We start from the raw sequence: 16655 nt of genomic DNA on the forward strand, positions 1-16655 counted from the left end.
CGGGGCTCACCGCGCGACACCACATGAAAGGACACAATCGAGTCAACACTGCCGCTGCCCCTGAGCAAGCGCCTTGGTCCATTTATACAGCCCTCAACAATACACACACGAGGCATTTGCTGGCTGTTTCTCGCGAAGTCAACGTTTTTCGAGCCACGCAACACGCAACCAAACACCGTAGAGCGGAACAGGCGCGCGCGAAGATGCATTGACCAAAAACGAAACTACGATACTATCACGACCGGATGTATCGCCATGCCATTTTTTCTAATTTATTTAATTTTGTGCTAAACTTGTACTTCCTCGCTTGAAACTGTTTAAAAAGTTGGCAAATGCTGTTTATGTGCGTTTAAGGTGTATTTCATTTTGCGTTTTATTAACAGCGATAAATCGCTCTCGACCAATCGCGACCGGCCTGCATTTGTAATCTCCGACGTCAGAACGTGTAGTGCGGGAAATTCGAAGGGGCGTCAGCACCTATCCTTCAGTTTTTCGCTATTTTCTCGCCTATTAAACATCTGTTTGCAGTAAGAATGGTATGGCTGTGATTGTGAAAGGATAATCTACCATTTAAGCTCAACTTCCGGTTTCTCTTTAGTGTCCCTTTAACAAAGAAGTTGTGTGTTCACTTAGAAAAATATTTCTTCAGTATGGAACAGCATTTTGCATGCATAAATTGAGGGCGCGGTACTGTATTGTGTGCCTTTGCTGTTGCTGGGTCTTAAATATCTTTGGTACACCAATTTCAGAAGGAATCCACTGTGATGTGCATCTGGTGTGTGCTGGAAGACCTGGAGAGCTATTACATTTGCACTGTTTTACTCGTTGTAATCAACAGAGTGGCTGCACTGTATGCTAATAATGGTTCAACAACTTCTACCTGTGCTTGTAAACACAAACATTGCTATAACCATGCCGACTAAGGCAGGGCTTGATCAAGTGCTTTGACATGGCCAGCATGAATTAGCTCACAGCTCCTGTACTTTACTTGTCCGGACACAGAACACTTGCGTGCGTCGCGCGACTTCACGTGGTACATGGACCGAAAAACGCTAATCGGCTGGGCTGCGTTGTGTAACCGGCGTTGCGCATCTTTTTGTTGTACTTTTTTTTTTCTCTCCTCCTGCCATCGTTGGAATCCTGTACCAGGTGAGACCAACTCCCGCGATAAGTGGTGTCATCAAAACATGATTTAGCGTTGGCCTATCATGTGCGCAGGAAACATTTACGCGCAAGCTGTTGTCGTGTTTTGTAGATTAGTGCCAAAAGGTGGGGTACGTCCCCGCTGAATCAAGTGACTCAGAATTGCAGCAAAGAAGCGAATCGGCTTTCGCGTACCGCTATGTCAATACTAGCATGTACGCGCATACACCTATATCAGCGCCACCTACGACGACTTATTCACGCATGCGTGTTTACTCGACTAGCTCAACAGCTTCGAACTAAACTCTGCCTGAAAGAAACAGGCAGTGCAGTGATCCGTCATTGCATGCTGCATCTTTGACTCCTTTATACGGTTTGTTCTGCGTGGTATGTTCGCTGGGGCTACCAGCCGAGAATGCCGATGCTAGCAATTCTTATAGCACTGGCCGTAACACAACTGCGACGTCTCATTTTACAAACGTGTTGGCAACATTAGGCAGTAGCCGTTAAATTGTGAGGGGGGGGGGGGGGGGGGATGAAAAACGTGGCGCGGAAGCCAAATATTTGGCTCCCGCGCTTCCAAGTTCATTCTTGCTTCGAAGTTCATTTCGTTGCGATGTCGTACATTGCTTAAGGTATTGCTTACCGGCGGGTATCAAATCAATGAAGCAACCAAGATAAATAGGCAACTAAATGTGGGTACGATTCGAAACGAAACAGGTCTAAACTTCTGCATGTCCCGTGAAACGTACATCCAAGCAGGAAACACATGTATTAGGCGTTTCTTCGAATATTGTGCAGCGCTCACGTTGCAGTGAATTGTGTATGTTCAGAGTACAGAAGTGTTCGCTCGGCGGCAACGTGGCAATGATACCTATATTCGCGTGCGCATCTTTTGAGATTTTAAAGGCTGGCATCATGGGTTTATCGAAGATTATAGGGGATAGTGCTAATTGGCAAGTGAGAAGTGATTGTACTGCGGCTTCTGTAAACGCTTCCGTTGAACGAATAGCATATACAGGGTGTTTCATTTTAGCTGCACCAAATTTTTAAAGATTACCTGTGGCAGATAGCATAATTATAATACTTGAGCTAAACTACTCGATGAGGCGGCCATTACTTCCACGAGAAATAAAACCGCTTAATCGAGTAATTAACATAAATACGCTAATTAACTTTTTAATTTATTTTACGGCACATCTTTCAATCTACGAATTATAGCCCCTGAGTTCGCAAGGCGTATTCACTTGAAACGAATTCTCAGGACTGTGCCAGTTTCGAGATATTAATTTTCAAAGCGTCCCACGAAATACATGGGCGTTTCAGTTAACTTTGTGCTTCAATGCATAAAACAGCGTTTTCCTCAAAAAGTTAACTGGAACGCCCATACATTTCGTCGGACACTTTAAAATTAATATCTCGAAACTGGTTCAGTCCTGAGAATTAATTCCAAGTGGATACGCCTTGCGGACTCAGCGGCTATAACCCGTAGATTGAAAGATGTGCCATAAAATTATTAATTAAAAAGTTAAAAAGCGTAATTATGTTAATTACTCACTTACCCATTTTGATTTCTCGTGGAAGTAATGGCCGCCTCATCGATTAGTTTAGATCAAGGATTATAACTGTGCCATCTGCCACAGGCAATGTTTAAAAATTTGGTGCAGCTAAATTGAAACACCTTGTATAGTGGGTAACCGTAGAAGCGCACTGTGAATGGCAAAACCGCGCCTGGACAGATCAAGCTAACGTCGTGCTTTTTTTTTTTTTTTTTTTTTTTTTTTTTTTTTTTTTTAACGCACTGCATGTTATGCAATTGTTGAAGGTACAGTCACTGCGCGACGAAGTAGTCATATGGCGTCACATACGCCATTTTGTAGTCCTAATTCGCAGCTTCCAGCGTGGTGCTGAAAAGCTAATCTAGGTAACGCGCAACTTTATTACAATATGGCGACCGCGATTACGTCAGTTTATACCGCCCCTCTTGCGTTTAACAGAATGAGCAAGAGGTCCTAGGTTCGTTTCCAGGCAGCGGCGGCGGAGGAATGCAAAAACGCTCGTCTACCGCATTTCAGGGGTTCGTGAAAGAACGGTCAGTTTGTTCCTTCACTACGGTGATTCGCTTAACTGCTTAACGTTGTAATGTCATCAATCGGTCAAACCTGTGCGGAATTGATAAACAAAAAAGGGGGGGGGGGGGGATGCGTGGCATTGATGACTCTTCACGAGTCATCCAAGGAATGCACATCTTGCCGCGCTTTTGCGGTGGCCTACGGAGTATGCTGCTGCGCGCAAGGTCACGCGTCCTATACCCTGCCGTGGCGGCCACATAGTGCAGAAATGTTCGTGCACATTAAGTGTACATACGTTGAATAAACCCCAGCTGGCGAAAGAATCATTCGGCGCCCGCCGCTTTGGTGCTCCGGACGAATCGATTGAGCGTGAGATGATTCTCCGGAATGTTCCTTCCTGTCGCCGCACGTATTGTGGCCCTTTTCAGGTCGCAAGTGCAACATTGGTGAAGCGTTATTCCCTGGAAGCACCGCTGCCGAAGTGCCGGTCGTTGTCGCTTTGTTACATTCGAGAGCCAGGACAGCGATGGACTTGGGCGACGCGTTGTTGTCATTCCCTACTTCAGATAATGCTTAGTGTTTATCAGACGTGTTCTTGCGAACTTCGCCTCGTGTTTGAATGTGTCTCGGCTGCGAGAGGTCGTGGGTTCAGAACTTGCCCGCAGGGTACTGGCCAGCATGCAGTGTGTTTCGTGGATTAACCGCTCGAAGAACGAACCTTAACAGTGTATGCTAGCAAAGCTCTAAGCACAGCGTCAAACAATCCTCGTTATCTCCCGGGCAACTAACTACCAAGCGTTTCCTTCTGCTCCGTAGGCCAAGGAACGGCTGACGTTGCGCTGCTAAGCACGAGATCGCGGGTTCAAATCCCGGACTCGTTTCGATGGGGCGAAATGCGAGAACGCCCTTGTGCCGTGCATTGGGTCCCCAGGTGGTCAAAATAATCCGGAGTCCTCCACTACTGCGCCCCTCATAACCGGTGTTTTTTAATGACGTATTCGCACCGTGTGGTTTGAGGTTGGAATGCGTACCATGGTTCTGTTTGTGAAGCGCTTTTTTTATGCATATTCATTTTTGTCCGATGACGTTTTTGTTACCGTACACATTCAGTCGTGTAAATGCTCAAACGGCGCTTGTTAATGCGGGAAACAACGCAGAGCGAGCAGAGTTGATTTGTCGAGAGGATTCTACCTCTTGCACCCAAGTCCGCTGGTTTGGATGAATAGTGGTAGAATGTGAGCGTTGATTTCGAGTGCTCTGCACTCAGATGGATCAAATGGCGGCAGCGATCCACGCGCGCGCGCGCGGAGTAGCCCGTGTCATTTCAATTTGTTGGTATTTGCCGGTGGTAAAAACGTGGGCGCGATTAGTGACGCGAGGAAACCTTAAAGCAGCAGTCACATGACCGTTCGCGTCGTCCACGTAGTCTCTAGCAAGTAATATAGGTCTTTCTCGAAACGCTCCACGTTCTGTTGTATGCCCTTTGTTTGCTATTTTGCTTCTAGTGAGTGAGAACGTTGCGGGCGCGCAGCAGGAAGTGTATAGAGCTGGGCACTTTTCCGCGAACGCTTAGAACTCCTTTTCTCGCATTTTTTTTTTTTTTTTTTCGATCTGGATGCGCTACATTACGCCCTTATACACACATTCCTGTAAATGTTGCGGGTCCTTTACGCTCCACACTTTTTCTCTTTTTTTGTTTTTTTTCTCATGCATAACGAGTTTAGTAAAAAGCAAAACAAAGGTGGTAGGGTAATCGAGGCGTGCGTTCTGACGTTCCGCGTTAGTGCGTGTTCTCGACATCTGACTACACAACACGTGAAATAACGGTCATAATTGATGCGTGTCGTGATGTATGTCCAGATCGCCGTAACGACATTGCATAGAGGGAGGAAAAAGGGTGGGGGAGAGAGACGTGGCATAATTGGCAGTCTTATTTTTGTTTTGTAGTTAAATTAGTCACATACTTACGTCGTCGTTGCGAGAATGTCGAGAAATGACAACCATCTGCATTGCGGCGGTGTGGGCGCTGGACTACCGTATTTACTCGAGTAAGAGACGCATCCCGCACTATGCTGCACACAAATTTGCGGAATTGTTTATCAACGGGTATCGACGTTTGCGCCAAATCGGGCCAAGTTCGGCGAACGCGACTACGGGTGTATTGAAAACATTCTCTAGTGGGCCTTATTTGGTTGTGTGCGTATTAGTTTGCGACTGTCACAGTGCGGTATAATTAAGTGGTAACACAGGTAGTTGTAAACCCGACTCGTGTAATACTCGCTCCTTGCCGAGATACATATGCAGGAGCGGTACTTGCGCGAGTAGATACGGTGCACTCGTGCGGACACGATATGTCAGAATATCAGCAAATACTAAACGGTGTTGTGACGTCGTAATTAAGCAAATGTGAATAAAACGGCGATGACGTACCGTAGATATGCACTGCTCGCCCAGGCCACAGTTAGCATTGCTCACCGAAAGCGATCTGCGGTCGTCGGTACATATCGTGTGGTGCGGTGGAGTTAAGCCACTTGTTCGTGTAATTTGGTGGAAGGAGATTGTCGTGGGGTTTTTTACATGTCCTTGATTATCGCGCGCTCAGATGATATTTAACACGTGAGCTTAGGGAGGACCCAAATTGGGAGGAAGCTTGCTCTATATCTCGTTGAATGTGGAGATGTACTTTCTCAGGTCGCTACATTGTGTGTCAACATTTCATTGGGAAAACTTGTTGTAAGAGGTTCGGCGCCACTGTGACCTGCGATAAATGTCGAAAGCATGCGCCCGCCGTCACGGAAGTAGCCGGTCGCTATTGAGCACGTTGCCTCGAGAGTTCGTGGTAAAAATTGTACTAGGCGGCAGTCTTACGGCCTCTTTCGGCAATATTTACGGATGGAGCGCGAGCAGCGCAAATACTTGGTTGCATTTTCCCGCGGTTATGTCTTCTCTCTTTCTCATTTTACCAGTAAAAGCAAAATATGGCGGCTCGTCACGCAACCTCCCACGCCACTGCGTGATGACGCAGCTGGCGCTCCAGCCTGCTTCGAGATGGCAAGCGCTCATTCGCTTGACGTTCGCAATGAGGCGATCGTCGAGTTGCGTTTGATGTCCAGAATCGCGCTTGCTGCTTGTAGTTTTTTAATGAGAGTACAAGCTTGTGTGATATGCCGGAGATTAATAAAGGCAGAGGGCATCTTCGTCACTCGGGGTCGTCTCCGCAGTGGAGCGCTAATAGTGCAACGATATGTGCGTGTACCGAGAGAACACGTGAACTGTACCTCTGTAAATAACTACGTTGTGTAACATTCGCTTTTCTTGTTGCATTGATTATCGCTGCTAAAAGCGCGAAGGGACAAAAACGACAGAACACAAACTCGCATCAACTCGCCCAGTTCATTATATGAATTGCCGTTTAACGAAAGGTGCGTTTCGGTTTGAATCGCCACGTGCCGTGGCGACCTTGATCCATGACGTGCTTAACCTTCACCGATGGACCACGTGCCACATAGTCACGTACGTGCGGTCAAGAGAGAAAGACGTTTATAAAAAAAAATGTATTAAAAGGCCACTATCTATCCTAACATCAGCAAGCTGTTATTCATAGCTTTGCGGTGTTCAGGGGTCCCTCTTGGAAGGATCCAATCATTGAGTGTAAAACGACCAGCGAGGCAGGTTCTTCGCAGTGAGGATAAGCCAGGACATGTCCATAGCAGGTGGTTTGCTGTGGCTGGCGCACCCGCGGTGCAAGTTCCACAGGTGGGGTCAAGCGACTTGTCAATGTATTGGGCTTTGACCCCGTGAGGTTCTCTGACTCGAGTCTGATCCCCCCTGACTCTGATCCCCCCTGATCGCAGTTCAGTCGCCGCCGCTAAGAGTCCAACCGGCGACCTTGCTCTCGGCACCCAAAAGCCATAGTTGCCTAGCCGTCGCGGTAGAGACCATCTGCGAAACGTGGGATTTCTTCGTGTTCGCGATTCGCTCCTTCGCGACGAGATTTCCCGTGGCAAAGGCGGGCGACTTTACCTCTGTCTGCTTTGGTCTTGCAGGGTTGCGTGATGGGATGTGGAGACTTGCGCATTCTCCGACTACGCTGGAGCCCACGGGTAGCCCGTTGGGAGCGCGATTTTAACATTTTTATATCCACTCTGCTCAAAAGGGGAACAACTTGTAGTAAGAACTCCAGTATAAAGTGTGGGCTGTCGGCCTACCATGTGGGCAACACGTTCTGCTACTTCGGATTTTTCATGCGGGCACGCTGCAGCTGCAGCAACCCGACAATTCAACTTTTTTGAACAGTGGCGTTGAAGTTGGAAAAGGTGTATCATGGTTCATCCCCATTCGGTCGGCGCGTGCGCCGCATCGAAATTGACTCTCTTACAGACAAGTTTCGCAATCGACCATGTTTTTTTTTTTTTTTTTTCTTTTTTTTTTTTTTTAACAGTCCGAGATTCAGTAGCGCCCTTAGCTCGCAGTGTGCCGCGCTCGTTTCGCCGGTCTCGTGCCATGTGTGTGATAAAGAGGGGGGGGGGGGGGGGGGGCGCAGGCGCTCGCATGAGTAATGCGCGTGAAGGCGCAGTGTGGGCCAATTTTAACTTCCATGTTGCATTTCGCGGTTTAGACGAGGCGCGGTTTCCAATACAGCGTGCCCCACGGTAACCACATGAGGCGCATTTTTGCTCGTAGTCGACGCACCTACTTGCGCGCCGCGTGATAGCCGAGCCCTTTGAACTACATAAACACGTAGCGGGCTTTGATTCGAGTTGAAGAACTGCTTTTAGAAGATTATTCGTTCTCTGCTCGCGGAAAGCTTTATTGCGATAGCAATTGTATGGATTTATGGACACTCCAAGCGAATTTTTGTCGGCGCCGTGAGGTTCCGTATATATTTATATGTATGCTATATGACATGCGGTATATATGGGTTATATTATCGCACCATTCTAGCACAAATGTTCATATCAAGTCTTACATTCTTGCCAAAATGATTCCTCAGAATTTTGAGAATGGCAGCCCACATACAAATGTCGTGAAACAAACCACCGATAGTGCATGCCTTTTATATAAATCTTCTCAGACTTAATATAAATATTAAGAGTGCAAAACAATAGCAAAGCTCAAACTTTAAAATGTAATTTTATTCGTGCGGCTGTGCACTACCTCTGGGATCAGCTCAGGAAAGAGGTTTGAAACAAACGAAACGGAAAAGTGGTAGTAAAGTCTCTAAGAAAGACGTTGGCTTAAATTAATAAATGTGAATGAAATTTTCCGATAGCACGATTGAAATAGATGATCCCTGCACAACAGCTCATTTTTACTTGGTCAGCTTCCGTTAAAATTAAACGGGGTATTACATGCCAAAGCCACGATCTGATTGAGGCACGCTGTAGTGGGGGACTTCCGTTCAATTTCATACTGCCACTACAGCTACGAGTCTTACACTTTGTGTAATATTGTAACATGTTGCTATTGCAATCATTGCTTCGCCCTTATAACAAAATTGTGACATCTTTTTGGTTGATGGTGCACGGACGTGCGGTGGTGTGCTCATGCAAGATTGTGTAAAATGTAAACAGGCTGATGCAGTAGTTTGGAACTGTCGATTTATTACGTGCAACGGCTGGATTTTTTTCTTTTCCATATGAAAAATGGGAACACTTAATGAAAATCAAACATGTGCATGGGATAGTTGAACTTCCTGGCTTTGTCAGTTCAGTGCACTTTGGCTCTTACCAGTGTGGAACATCGAAACGTGTCATTGATGCATTTCAGTTTGGTATTTTTTACACAGGCATGTGAGGCCATTGTGACCTATATCGGTCTCATCTTACGCTTACATGTTACATTGCCAAGGCAAAAGACAAGGAGGTCTGGGCACCTTTGGTGTCTTTACCTGGTGATGGTGGTGGTGCTGGTTTGTGAAACCCCTGCTAAAAAAATTTCACTCCAGTCCTTGATTTCAGATATCTTTGCGTATTTAACTCTCGGTACAGGCACTAGACACTCACTGCCACTTTTGTCTGTGTTCAGGTACTCCAGTAAAGGCATCAAACAGCTGTGCTAGCTGAAATGGTAAGTTGTCAGACTACATTTCTTTTTGTGCATTCTTTTCTGTGTGCCATGCGTGAGCTTTTCTATTCTTAACTAGGAATCTGCTGTTCCATTCTAGCTACTTGGTTTGAGCTAGTACTTTTTGATGACCATCGAGAGTTGTCATTGCATTAAGAATGACCTTGAGGTTGCAGTAAGCACTACAGATTAGGCCTCAGTTAGAGACAGAGTATTTTTAGTAATGCCCATGTAAGTTGTATTTGAAACTCGGTGCACCTTAACGAAAGCAGCTCATGCACTTGCATAGCGGACAAACATTTTATGGAACTTGGGTTGTGCTTTAATACTGCAGTCCATTGCAGCCTTTCAATGTGAATATGAAATACAAACTACGAATGATACAGTGATGTGCTTTACTTACAGCTTGATGCAGTGGCATGGTACTTAACGTATATCAAGGAAGCAGTTCTTCCGAAGCATTTACATCTGTGAGCCCCATCTCGGAAGAGAGTAGAGCAACATGCAATTAAAAATGGTGAGCTGGCACTTATGCTGGGCACAAGCACACTACCACGCACTTGTGCAAGGTTCATGGGAGGCCAATGGCCCAGGTTCAACAAGCATGCCACACTTTGTGTGTGCACATGGGATGTTGACCTTCAGGAGAGCACATAACACTGGAGTAGTTTTCGGCCACTGCTAAGAGCACACATTTTCGTCTGTACTTGGCTGAGGTTTGGCTGACGAGTTGCTGCCTGTCTCGGCTGTACATTGCCCACTGTTGTCCGACTTTGGTGTGTTGACATCAGACGTGGTTCTTGCAGGTGACTCTTCAACAGTCTTGTTTGCGGACGCATTGCATGGTTGACCTTGTTTGACCTGAAGCATGTCTTGCAGCTCTGCCCATGGGTCTTCGACCATGGATGGCTTGACATAACTGTGGGAACTGCTGCTGGATCCGCGACTGGGTGAGGACTGGAACGGCGATCCAGACCAGCTGGATCCTCGGGAGCCTGAAGACTGCGACATCAAGAGAAGAACCAGAGAAATAAATGGCAGGCAGCGGCAAAGTGCACATGCAATGCTCTGCCGCTTCACCGAGCCAGGCAACGGCGCTGCACACTACATCGCGGAAGCAGCTGTACGCCGACGTGTGCACCTTTTGCTCCATTCTCATTGTCACCTTCCAACAAAACTTACTGAGAATGCTGCCAAACACACGAAAAGGTTTGTAGGACCAAACTGTCATTGATTCTAGGGGCATTTTCACAACTGTTGCAATGAAATCAGCACTAGGTATCATATACTGTTAATTCTCTCGTTTCATTCCCTTTCTTGTGGGAGTTGCATTTTAAAGGTGCACTGTTCCTGTCTACACTTGGGACTTCAAATGCCACAAAGCTGTTAGATTTCTCTGGGGCTTTAGTCATTTACTGATTACAAGATTAAGTGCCAATGAGGCGTACATATATTCTTGTCTTCTCCAAAACTTCAGTAATGAGAGAAGTGCTGCAAGACACCCGCCATTTTGGTGGCCTGTTACTTAGGCATTAGTGTGTGGCAAGGCAAGTGCTTGGTGGAAATGTGTATGAAAGAGACTTGTGCAGTGTTTGTGATGCCTTGTTGGATCCGGTTATTTAAATAAATTAAACTTAGTCATTATTATAAGGTCTCCTGGCATTTTGACGCGCAGATGGACTCGCTAGAAAAAGTAAGCACATTGAAAACACTAAATAGATTCTACTGACAGCAACCAGTTATAAATTACAAACGGCACAAAAGCAGTGCACAGTGATATCTACGGCCCATCTATGTATACATCGTACGGCAACGGTGATCGGAGGAACCGGAAAACTTTATGTAGCCGCGAATATGCAATGTTTTTCCTACTGCAGCTGAACATGGCAACTGCAGCAACAAGAAACAGCATTTCTTTTAGGTGGTTTATAATTACTCCGGCGCGCAAAAACGACCGTGTACCATATATCGGCAAGCTTTGGATTAGTGTAAAAGTCTTATGGGAACTCCAGAATGCCTACCCGTCGACTAGAGGAAAAGTGCTGGCGTGGTGTATAACCGTGGTAGCCTTGCTGTTGCCACGGCGATCGTGGCGAGCCGTAGTTTTCCCTTGGGTACTTGGGCTGTCTGGGGTGATGGCCATAAACGGGCGTGCTGAACCTTGGCGAGGAGAACGGCGATGGTGTACCCGAGTGTGCCTGATTTCTTGGAGAAAAGTTCGGCGGCTGCTGTTGCTGCCCGCTAGTCGGGCTCCGGTACGGTGATGCCGGCGGCGACGGATATATGACGCCTTGGGCAAACAGAGGCCGCTTATCGCGTGGAGCATTTTCGTTCTGCATTGCTATTTACGTGCTTGCGTGTCAAAAAGGCGCCAAAATGACTTACAGGCTCGCAACACGCACATGCGCCATATCAAACGGGCGCCATATTCAACTTTGTTGTGGCTGGCTTTGGCTGGCCAAGCGGCTTAGCTGTAACTGGCCGGCCGGCCGGCCGGCCGGCCGAGCTGCTGGCGCAAGCAGCGACAGTGATTTAAGGCTTGTCCGTAGCTTCGCATCAAGTTCTCATCTGCCCGCGCATCGTTTATTTTTATTTATTCTACTGTAATTCCCAGTTGTCTTAAAATTTTGAAACCGTAGCCGCAAGGCGCAGATGATTTGCCATGAAGTACGCGGAAAGCAAACGGGAGAGGGCGCGATCATTTTTTTTTTTTTTTTTAGCAGCGGATGCTGCATGGCATGGGCGTGATGCTGTCTGCAACGGTTTCATACATTTCGCTTTACTTTCTGTAAACGGCGACTAGAGGAATGGTAACAGCACCGGGATCGGCGTGATCTGCCAGTGCCATCAAGACCGCCGCGGCGCTTGAAAGGGCGCCAGCGTAGCCTTTACCCATTTGAAGTAGTCATCGCTGCCACGATTCGCTAGTCCGCGAACTTAGGTGTCACCGTTCAGTGAGACTGGTCGGAAGGCCGTCGGTCACATCTAGGTGGGTTCCAGTGGATCGTCCGGTTGTGGTGGACGAAGTTGCACTGTTGGTAGACGCTCGATATACAAGCAAGTTACAGGTACATCTTGTTTGTTGCCCTTCGCTGAGATGCACGCACAGTAGGATAGGACTATCGCAATTCTTTGTGGACAGAAGTTTGTTTCCAAGTGCGACCGGCCCGCCTTCCCAGCAGGCGGCTGTTTCCGTAGTTTACCGGCAACGGTGATGAGACCTGAAGACGTGAATGTGCAGTGACAGTGCACTTGACTCTTTCAGCTATTAGCTGCATTTCTGACCACGAAAGAAAAGCAAGGCCAGAGCGGCAAGAGTTCGAACCGTTCAGGGTTTGCACATGAGTTTAATCCAGGACGGATTTCCTTGTTGCAGAAAACTGTCAGCTGCAGTGGAGAAGCGTGTGATCCCGATCTACAGTCAAGATTTTTTTTTAAAGGTAGCAACACAAGGAGTGTGCTGTTAAATCATCACGGACATTAATCTTTATTCCTTTGCCAGCAAAACAAGACGAACACCTACTGTCGTGTAACTAGAATTATATGGCAGATTAGCAAGAACCATTTGTTGTTGATGTCAAAAAACGGGCTTGCAGAGCTACTGAAGCTTTTTTTTTTTTTTTTTTTTCATAAGCCAAAGCTTTGACTTTATAGCAATAAAGTGTGTTGTTTCCACGGGCAGTTGGAGTATGCGCCACGGTAAGTTTTGAACCAAAGCAACATTCTTCAGTTAACATAAGACGTTTGGAACATCACTGTTAAAGTTTGAAAAGCGTAATGTAATTTTGCATCCACAAGGGATTTGGAGATAGAACACATCTACATGCGGCTTTGAAAAGTGTCTCCCATGCTGCCAAAAAGTCTCATTGCATGCCACCAGCTGGGCTAGTTATGCTATTGCTTAGAATACAGGCAATGGTTTTGTTGGATAAAGGCACTGCAGATGTGGTGCAGTTTTCAAGAAAGGCTAGTTGACCATGCTAGCTGTCGGTTCTTGGCATGCTCGAATTAAGAGAGAATGACTCCAGAAGACCAAGGTGACCAGAAAGAAAAGCAAGAAAGTCTATAGAGATGCTTGCAGCTAAGGCTGGGCAAGGTAAACTACCAAGTAATTAGTGTTGGTATGGACAGAATGTCACAGTGAGGAGAACTTAGTATTTGCAAGTTCATCAGCATTGATCCAAACAAGAACAGGCTAACCCAAGTGCATCAGCTCATTTCTATAACCCTTTCCATTGTCAACTTGACCAGCACTTGTTGGAATTCGTGAACATGCAGGGAGATATTTAGTGTGCGTCTATTTCAAATAGGGACATGCTCCCATCAAGTTCAATACAATTTTCCAACCTTGCATGTAGTCGTCTGCGAGCAGAATTTGTGACAGTATGGCAAACCAGTACTTTATGTTGAATTTAAACATCGCATTCTTCCCTGATGAGTTAACCTTGCCCATGATTTGATCGCATTAGTCCTGAATTACTTTTCACTGGAGAGAGTTGAGGGCTACTTAAATCCTTTTCCAGCTCTGCGGGCGAATGAGCAGCTGTGTCTCTACAAAAACTTTGCCAACATTGTATTTTCTGCTAAACACTGTAGTTTGAAAAAGCATAAACTAATGACATTGCTCCCTCTAATTTTTGTTATAATGTGCAGGATAGCTTTAAAAAAAATAATCTCCCTCTCTGAATTTTTTTGATTTGATTGAATTTTGAAAGTCTTCCACTTTGCTACTGTAAAAGGGATAAACGGACTGCATCGCAAGTCAAGCCCTGGTGGCACTAGGCCAGAGCTTTAGTGCCTTGATCAGCAGCTTTAAAAATTGCAGACCCAATATATTGCAAATGCTGTCTACTCTGCTTACAAACAAGTTTAGTTGGACTTGGGTTCTGCACATGCATAATGGCACCATTACTATTTTCTTGGTACACTTTCTTGGCATCTGTAAACTGATGGTGCATGCTATTTCCAAGACTAAAAACTATGTGTGCATGGATTTTAAGCCGTTGCATTTCCAGCTGCCTGATATCGTTGTATGCTGGATACTTTCTCGAACAGCTTGTGAACAAGAAGATACCAAAAGTGTCAAGATGTGTCTTGCAAAAGGTTAGTAGAAAGAACAAGTAGAGAGAAAGAGCGCCAAACTTTCAGCTCCATCCATATGTTGTTCCTACTTTCCTTTTGCATGACACACCTTGACAGCTATTGTGCTCTGCTATTCTAACAAAAGTGCCTCAAGTCTTCCTTTGGCCAAGAGGGTGGATTCTCATTTCACGAGATCCTGCTCTCACTCTCCACTTGCCTCCTCAGCAAGCAACACCTCTTCAGTTGTGAGAAACTTCGGCTCAAACTTGGAATTGGCCATAATGGTCGCTGGTTTTTACTGGAGTCAAGTAAGCACAGTTGCCATAGTGAACTTAATGCTGCTGTGTGTGAACTTCGCCAAAGCCTTTTATATTCTGAATTTACTACACTAGCTTGGAGTGGCATGTGCTTGACATTAGGTGTCAGATGAGCAGTAAAAAAGTTTTATTGCTCTCACTCAGTAAAAACAATATGTGAAGCTATTGTGACAACTGCCAAAATATGTTGCTCATATAAATAAAGTTTATGGTGCTACCTTTGCAAGATAAATGTAAAGTCGTATGAAGTGGCTACATTGTGTCAACTGAATCAAGTGCTGATTAATGGAGGGGCTGGCATTCCATAATTATTAACTGGCAACAAAGCATGATGGCGTATGTGGTTTTATGACACAAAGGCCAGGAATGGCCAAATAGTGCCAAGATGGCGGCAAAGTAAGAGAAAGTGCTCATGTGAGAGAGTTTATCATGCCAGAAGTTGTAAGATCAATTAGTACACATGTTTAATAATGCCTTTGAAAGCAGTGACTGAAGTTGGTGTCTTCACTTTGACATGGAGTGCTTCACTTTGAGACAGTTGGTGAGGGTTCTGGCATACAAGGAGCACCATGCACCTATGTGTGCCTCTGTGTCCCTTGTTTGAAGGTGCAGCTGTAGTGAGTGCAGTGCCTGGTGGGAGTAGTAAAAGAAATGTTGCTGGCCAAATTGATTGCAGTTTCGAAAAGCATATTTAGAGAAGCTTTTCAGCGAAGTTTGTTTCACTCTGACTGGCACAGACAGCATCCTGGTTGCGGCATCTGTCTGCTGCAAACAGTGCACAGTGCCTTGCATTTGGATTGGCATAGCATTTGCGTAAAATCTTTGCACAACGTTTTTGCAGGTGTTGCCTGACTGGCTGGAGGACAAGGTGCCACAGACAAGCACGCTGCGTGCACAGCTGCCCAGGCTGTCGGCCCTGAAGTGACTGCAGAGGGTGTCATTATACGTCATTGGTGGCTTCCTGCAGGGAAAGGTGCAGGTTTTCTGCAAAAGGTTGGGGCCGTATTCTGAAACGTTGGCCTAGGCGAAATTTCTTTTTTTGCTTTCAGGCGTGCGCCGATTGGCTGTTTTAGCAAAATTGGATGAGCTGATTGGATGGTTGAGCCCGACGTCATTCAATTTTGCTCAACCAGCCAATCAGCGCGCACGCTGATTTCGCCTAGGCGAACGTTTTAGAATACGGCCCTTGAAAGCAGTGTTAATTAAGATGTGCTGTTTCTAAGTATAGACCTTTCCAACGAGAGCTTCTTGCGCACTGCCTAATGCCCTCTGGACTGTTGTAATCACACATAATCCCCCTGCAAAAGCACTGCAGAGTAGAGCTATCCATGTCTTTGTACTCCCATGCAACAGTCCAGAAAGGAGGTGCTCTCTTCACCGATGGAAAGGTCTATACGTAGTGATAAAATGCAATTGTGGTGCTTGGGTGATCTTGTACTACTTGAAGCACTGTTTAGCATGCCAGCCCTGGCACCAAAGACACTGGTGTCGTCTTCACTTCTCAGTTAGCCAAGGCGTTGCGCTGCTGAGCACGAGTTCGCGGGATCGAATCCTGGCCGATGGAGGCAAAATGCAAAAATGCCAGGGTGCTTGCGTTGTAGTGCACGTTAAAGAACCCCAGGTGGTCAAAATTAATCCGGAGCCCTCCACTACGGCGTGCCTCATAATCAGAACTGGTTTTGGCACGTAAAACCCCAGAAAGACGAAGAAGAGACAAGTCATCTTCACTTCCCATTGATGTCATGCCTTTGCAATTCTTCATATATAGGGCATCACTGTGGAAAAAAGGCTATGGTCGTAGTTCATCTGAAAACATAGCAACACGTACATAAACATGAAGCAGGCAATGGAGTGCTAAGGTTTCTTCTGATCTCTTATAATAAGTTTTCCGAATTGTCATTGATGTGCACTTTGCTTAAAGCTCCATTACTCTTTACCATTTTCATACAATAATGTATTGTTGAAAGGCTGGTAA

At 46.1% G+C, this 16655-nt stretch overlaps 2 protein-coding genes across 9 annotated transcripts in view; one reads left to right on the forward strand and one right to left on the reverse strand.

The window, feature by feature from the left end:
- LOC119442159 (cyclin-dependent kinase 12-like) overlaps positions 1-16655 on the forward strand; it is a 99436-nt gene that overhangs the window by 75527 nt on the left and 7254 nt on the right. For 5 of the 8 annotated variants that reach the window (XR_007465662.1, XR_007465664.1, XR_007465668.1 and 2 more), the window contains exons 11-13: positions 9243-9284; positions 10161-10490; positions 15522-15653. The gene's annotated coding sequence lies outside the window, so the exon portion shown is untranslated. Of the gene's footprint in view, positions 1-9242; positions 9285-9686; positions 9799-10160; positions 10491-15521; positions 15674-16655 lie in introns of all 8 variants that reach the window. The other 3 variants (XR_007465663.1, XR_007465667.1, XR_007465666.1) reach the window with 2 other exon arrangements.
- On the reverse strand, positions 9581-11738 carry LOC119442160 (M-phase-specific PLK1-interacting protein). The gene is made up of 2 exons (XM_037706924.2): positions 11303-11738; positions 9581-10283 (listed from the first exon to the last, which is right to left on the reverse strand). Exons 1-2 carry the CDS (start codon positions 11618-11620, stop codon positions 9963-9965), a joined length of 639 nt encoding a protein of 212 aa, XP_037562852.1. The 5' UTR covers positions 11621-11738; the 3' UTR covers positions 9581-9962.

This window comes from Dermacentor silvarum, chromosome 2, assembly GCF_013339745.2.
Source record: "Dermacentor silvarum isolate Dsil-2018 chromosome 2, BIME_Dsil_1.4, whole genome shotgun sequence".
NCBI classification, from domain to species: Eukaryota; Metazoa; Arthropoda; class Arachnida; order Ixodida; family Ixodidae; genus Dermacentor; species Dermacentor silvarum.

What these genes read in the sequence shown, in the direction of transcription:
- LOC119442160 (XM_037706924.2), bottom strand. Translation starts at nt 11,620, where the DNA reads ATGCAGAACGAAAATGCTCCACGCGATAAGCGGCCTCTGTTTGCCCAA. An exon ending in ACTTTTCCTCTAGTCGACGG is followed by an intron (nt 10,284 to 11,302) that starts GTAGGCATTCTG and finishes TTGATGTCGCAG; the next exon opens with TCTTCAGGCTCCCGAGGATC.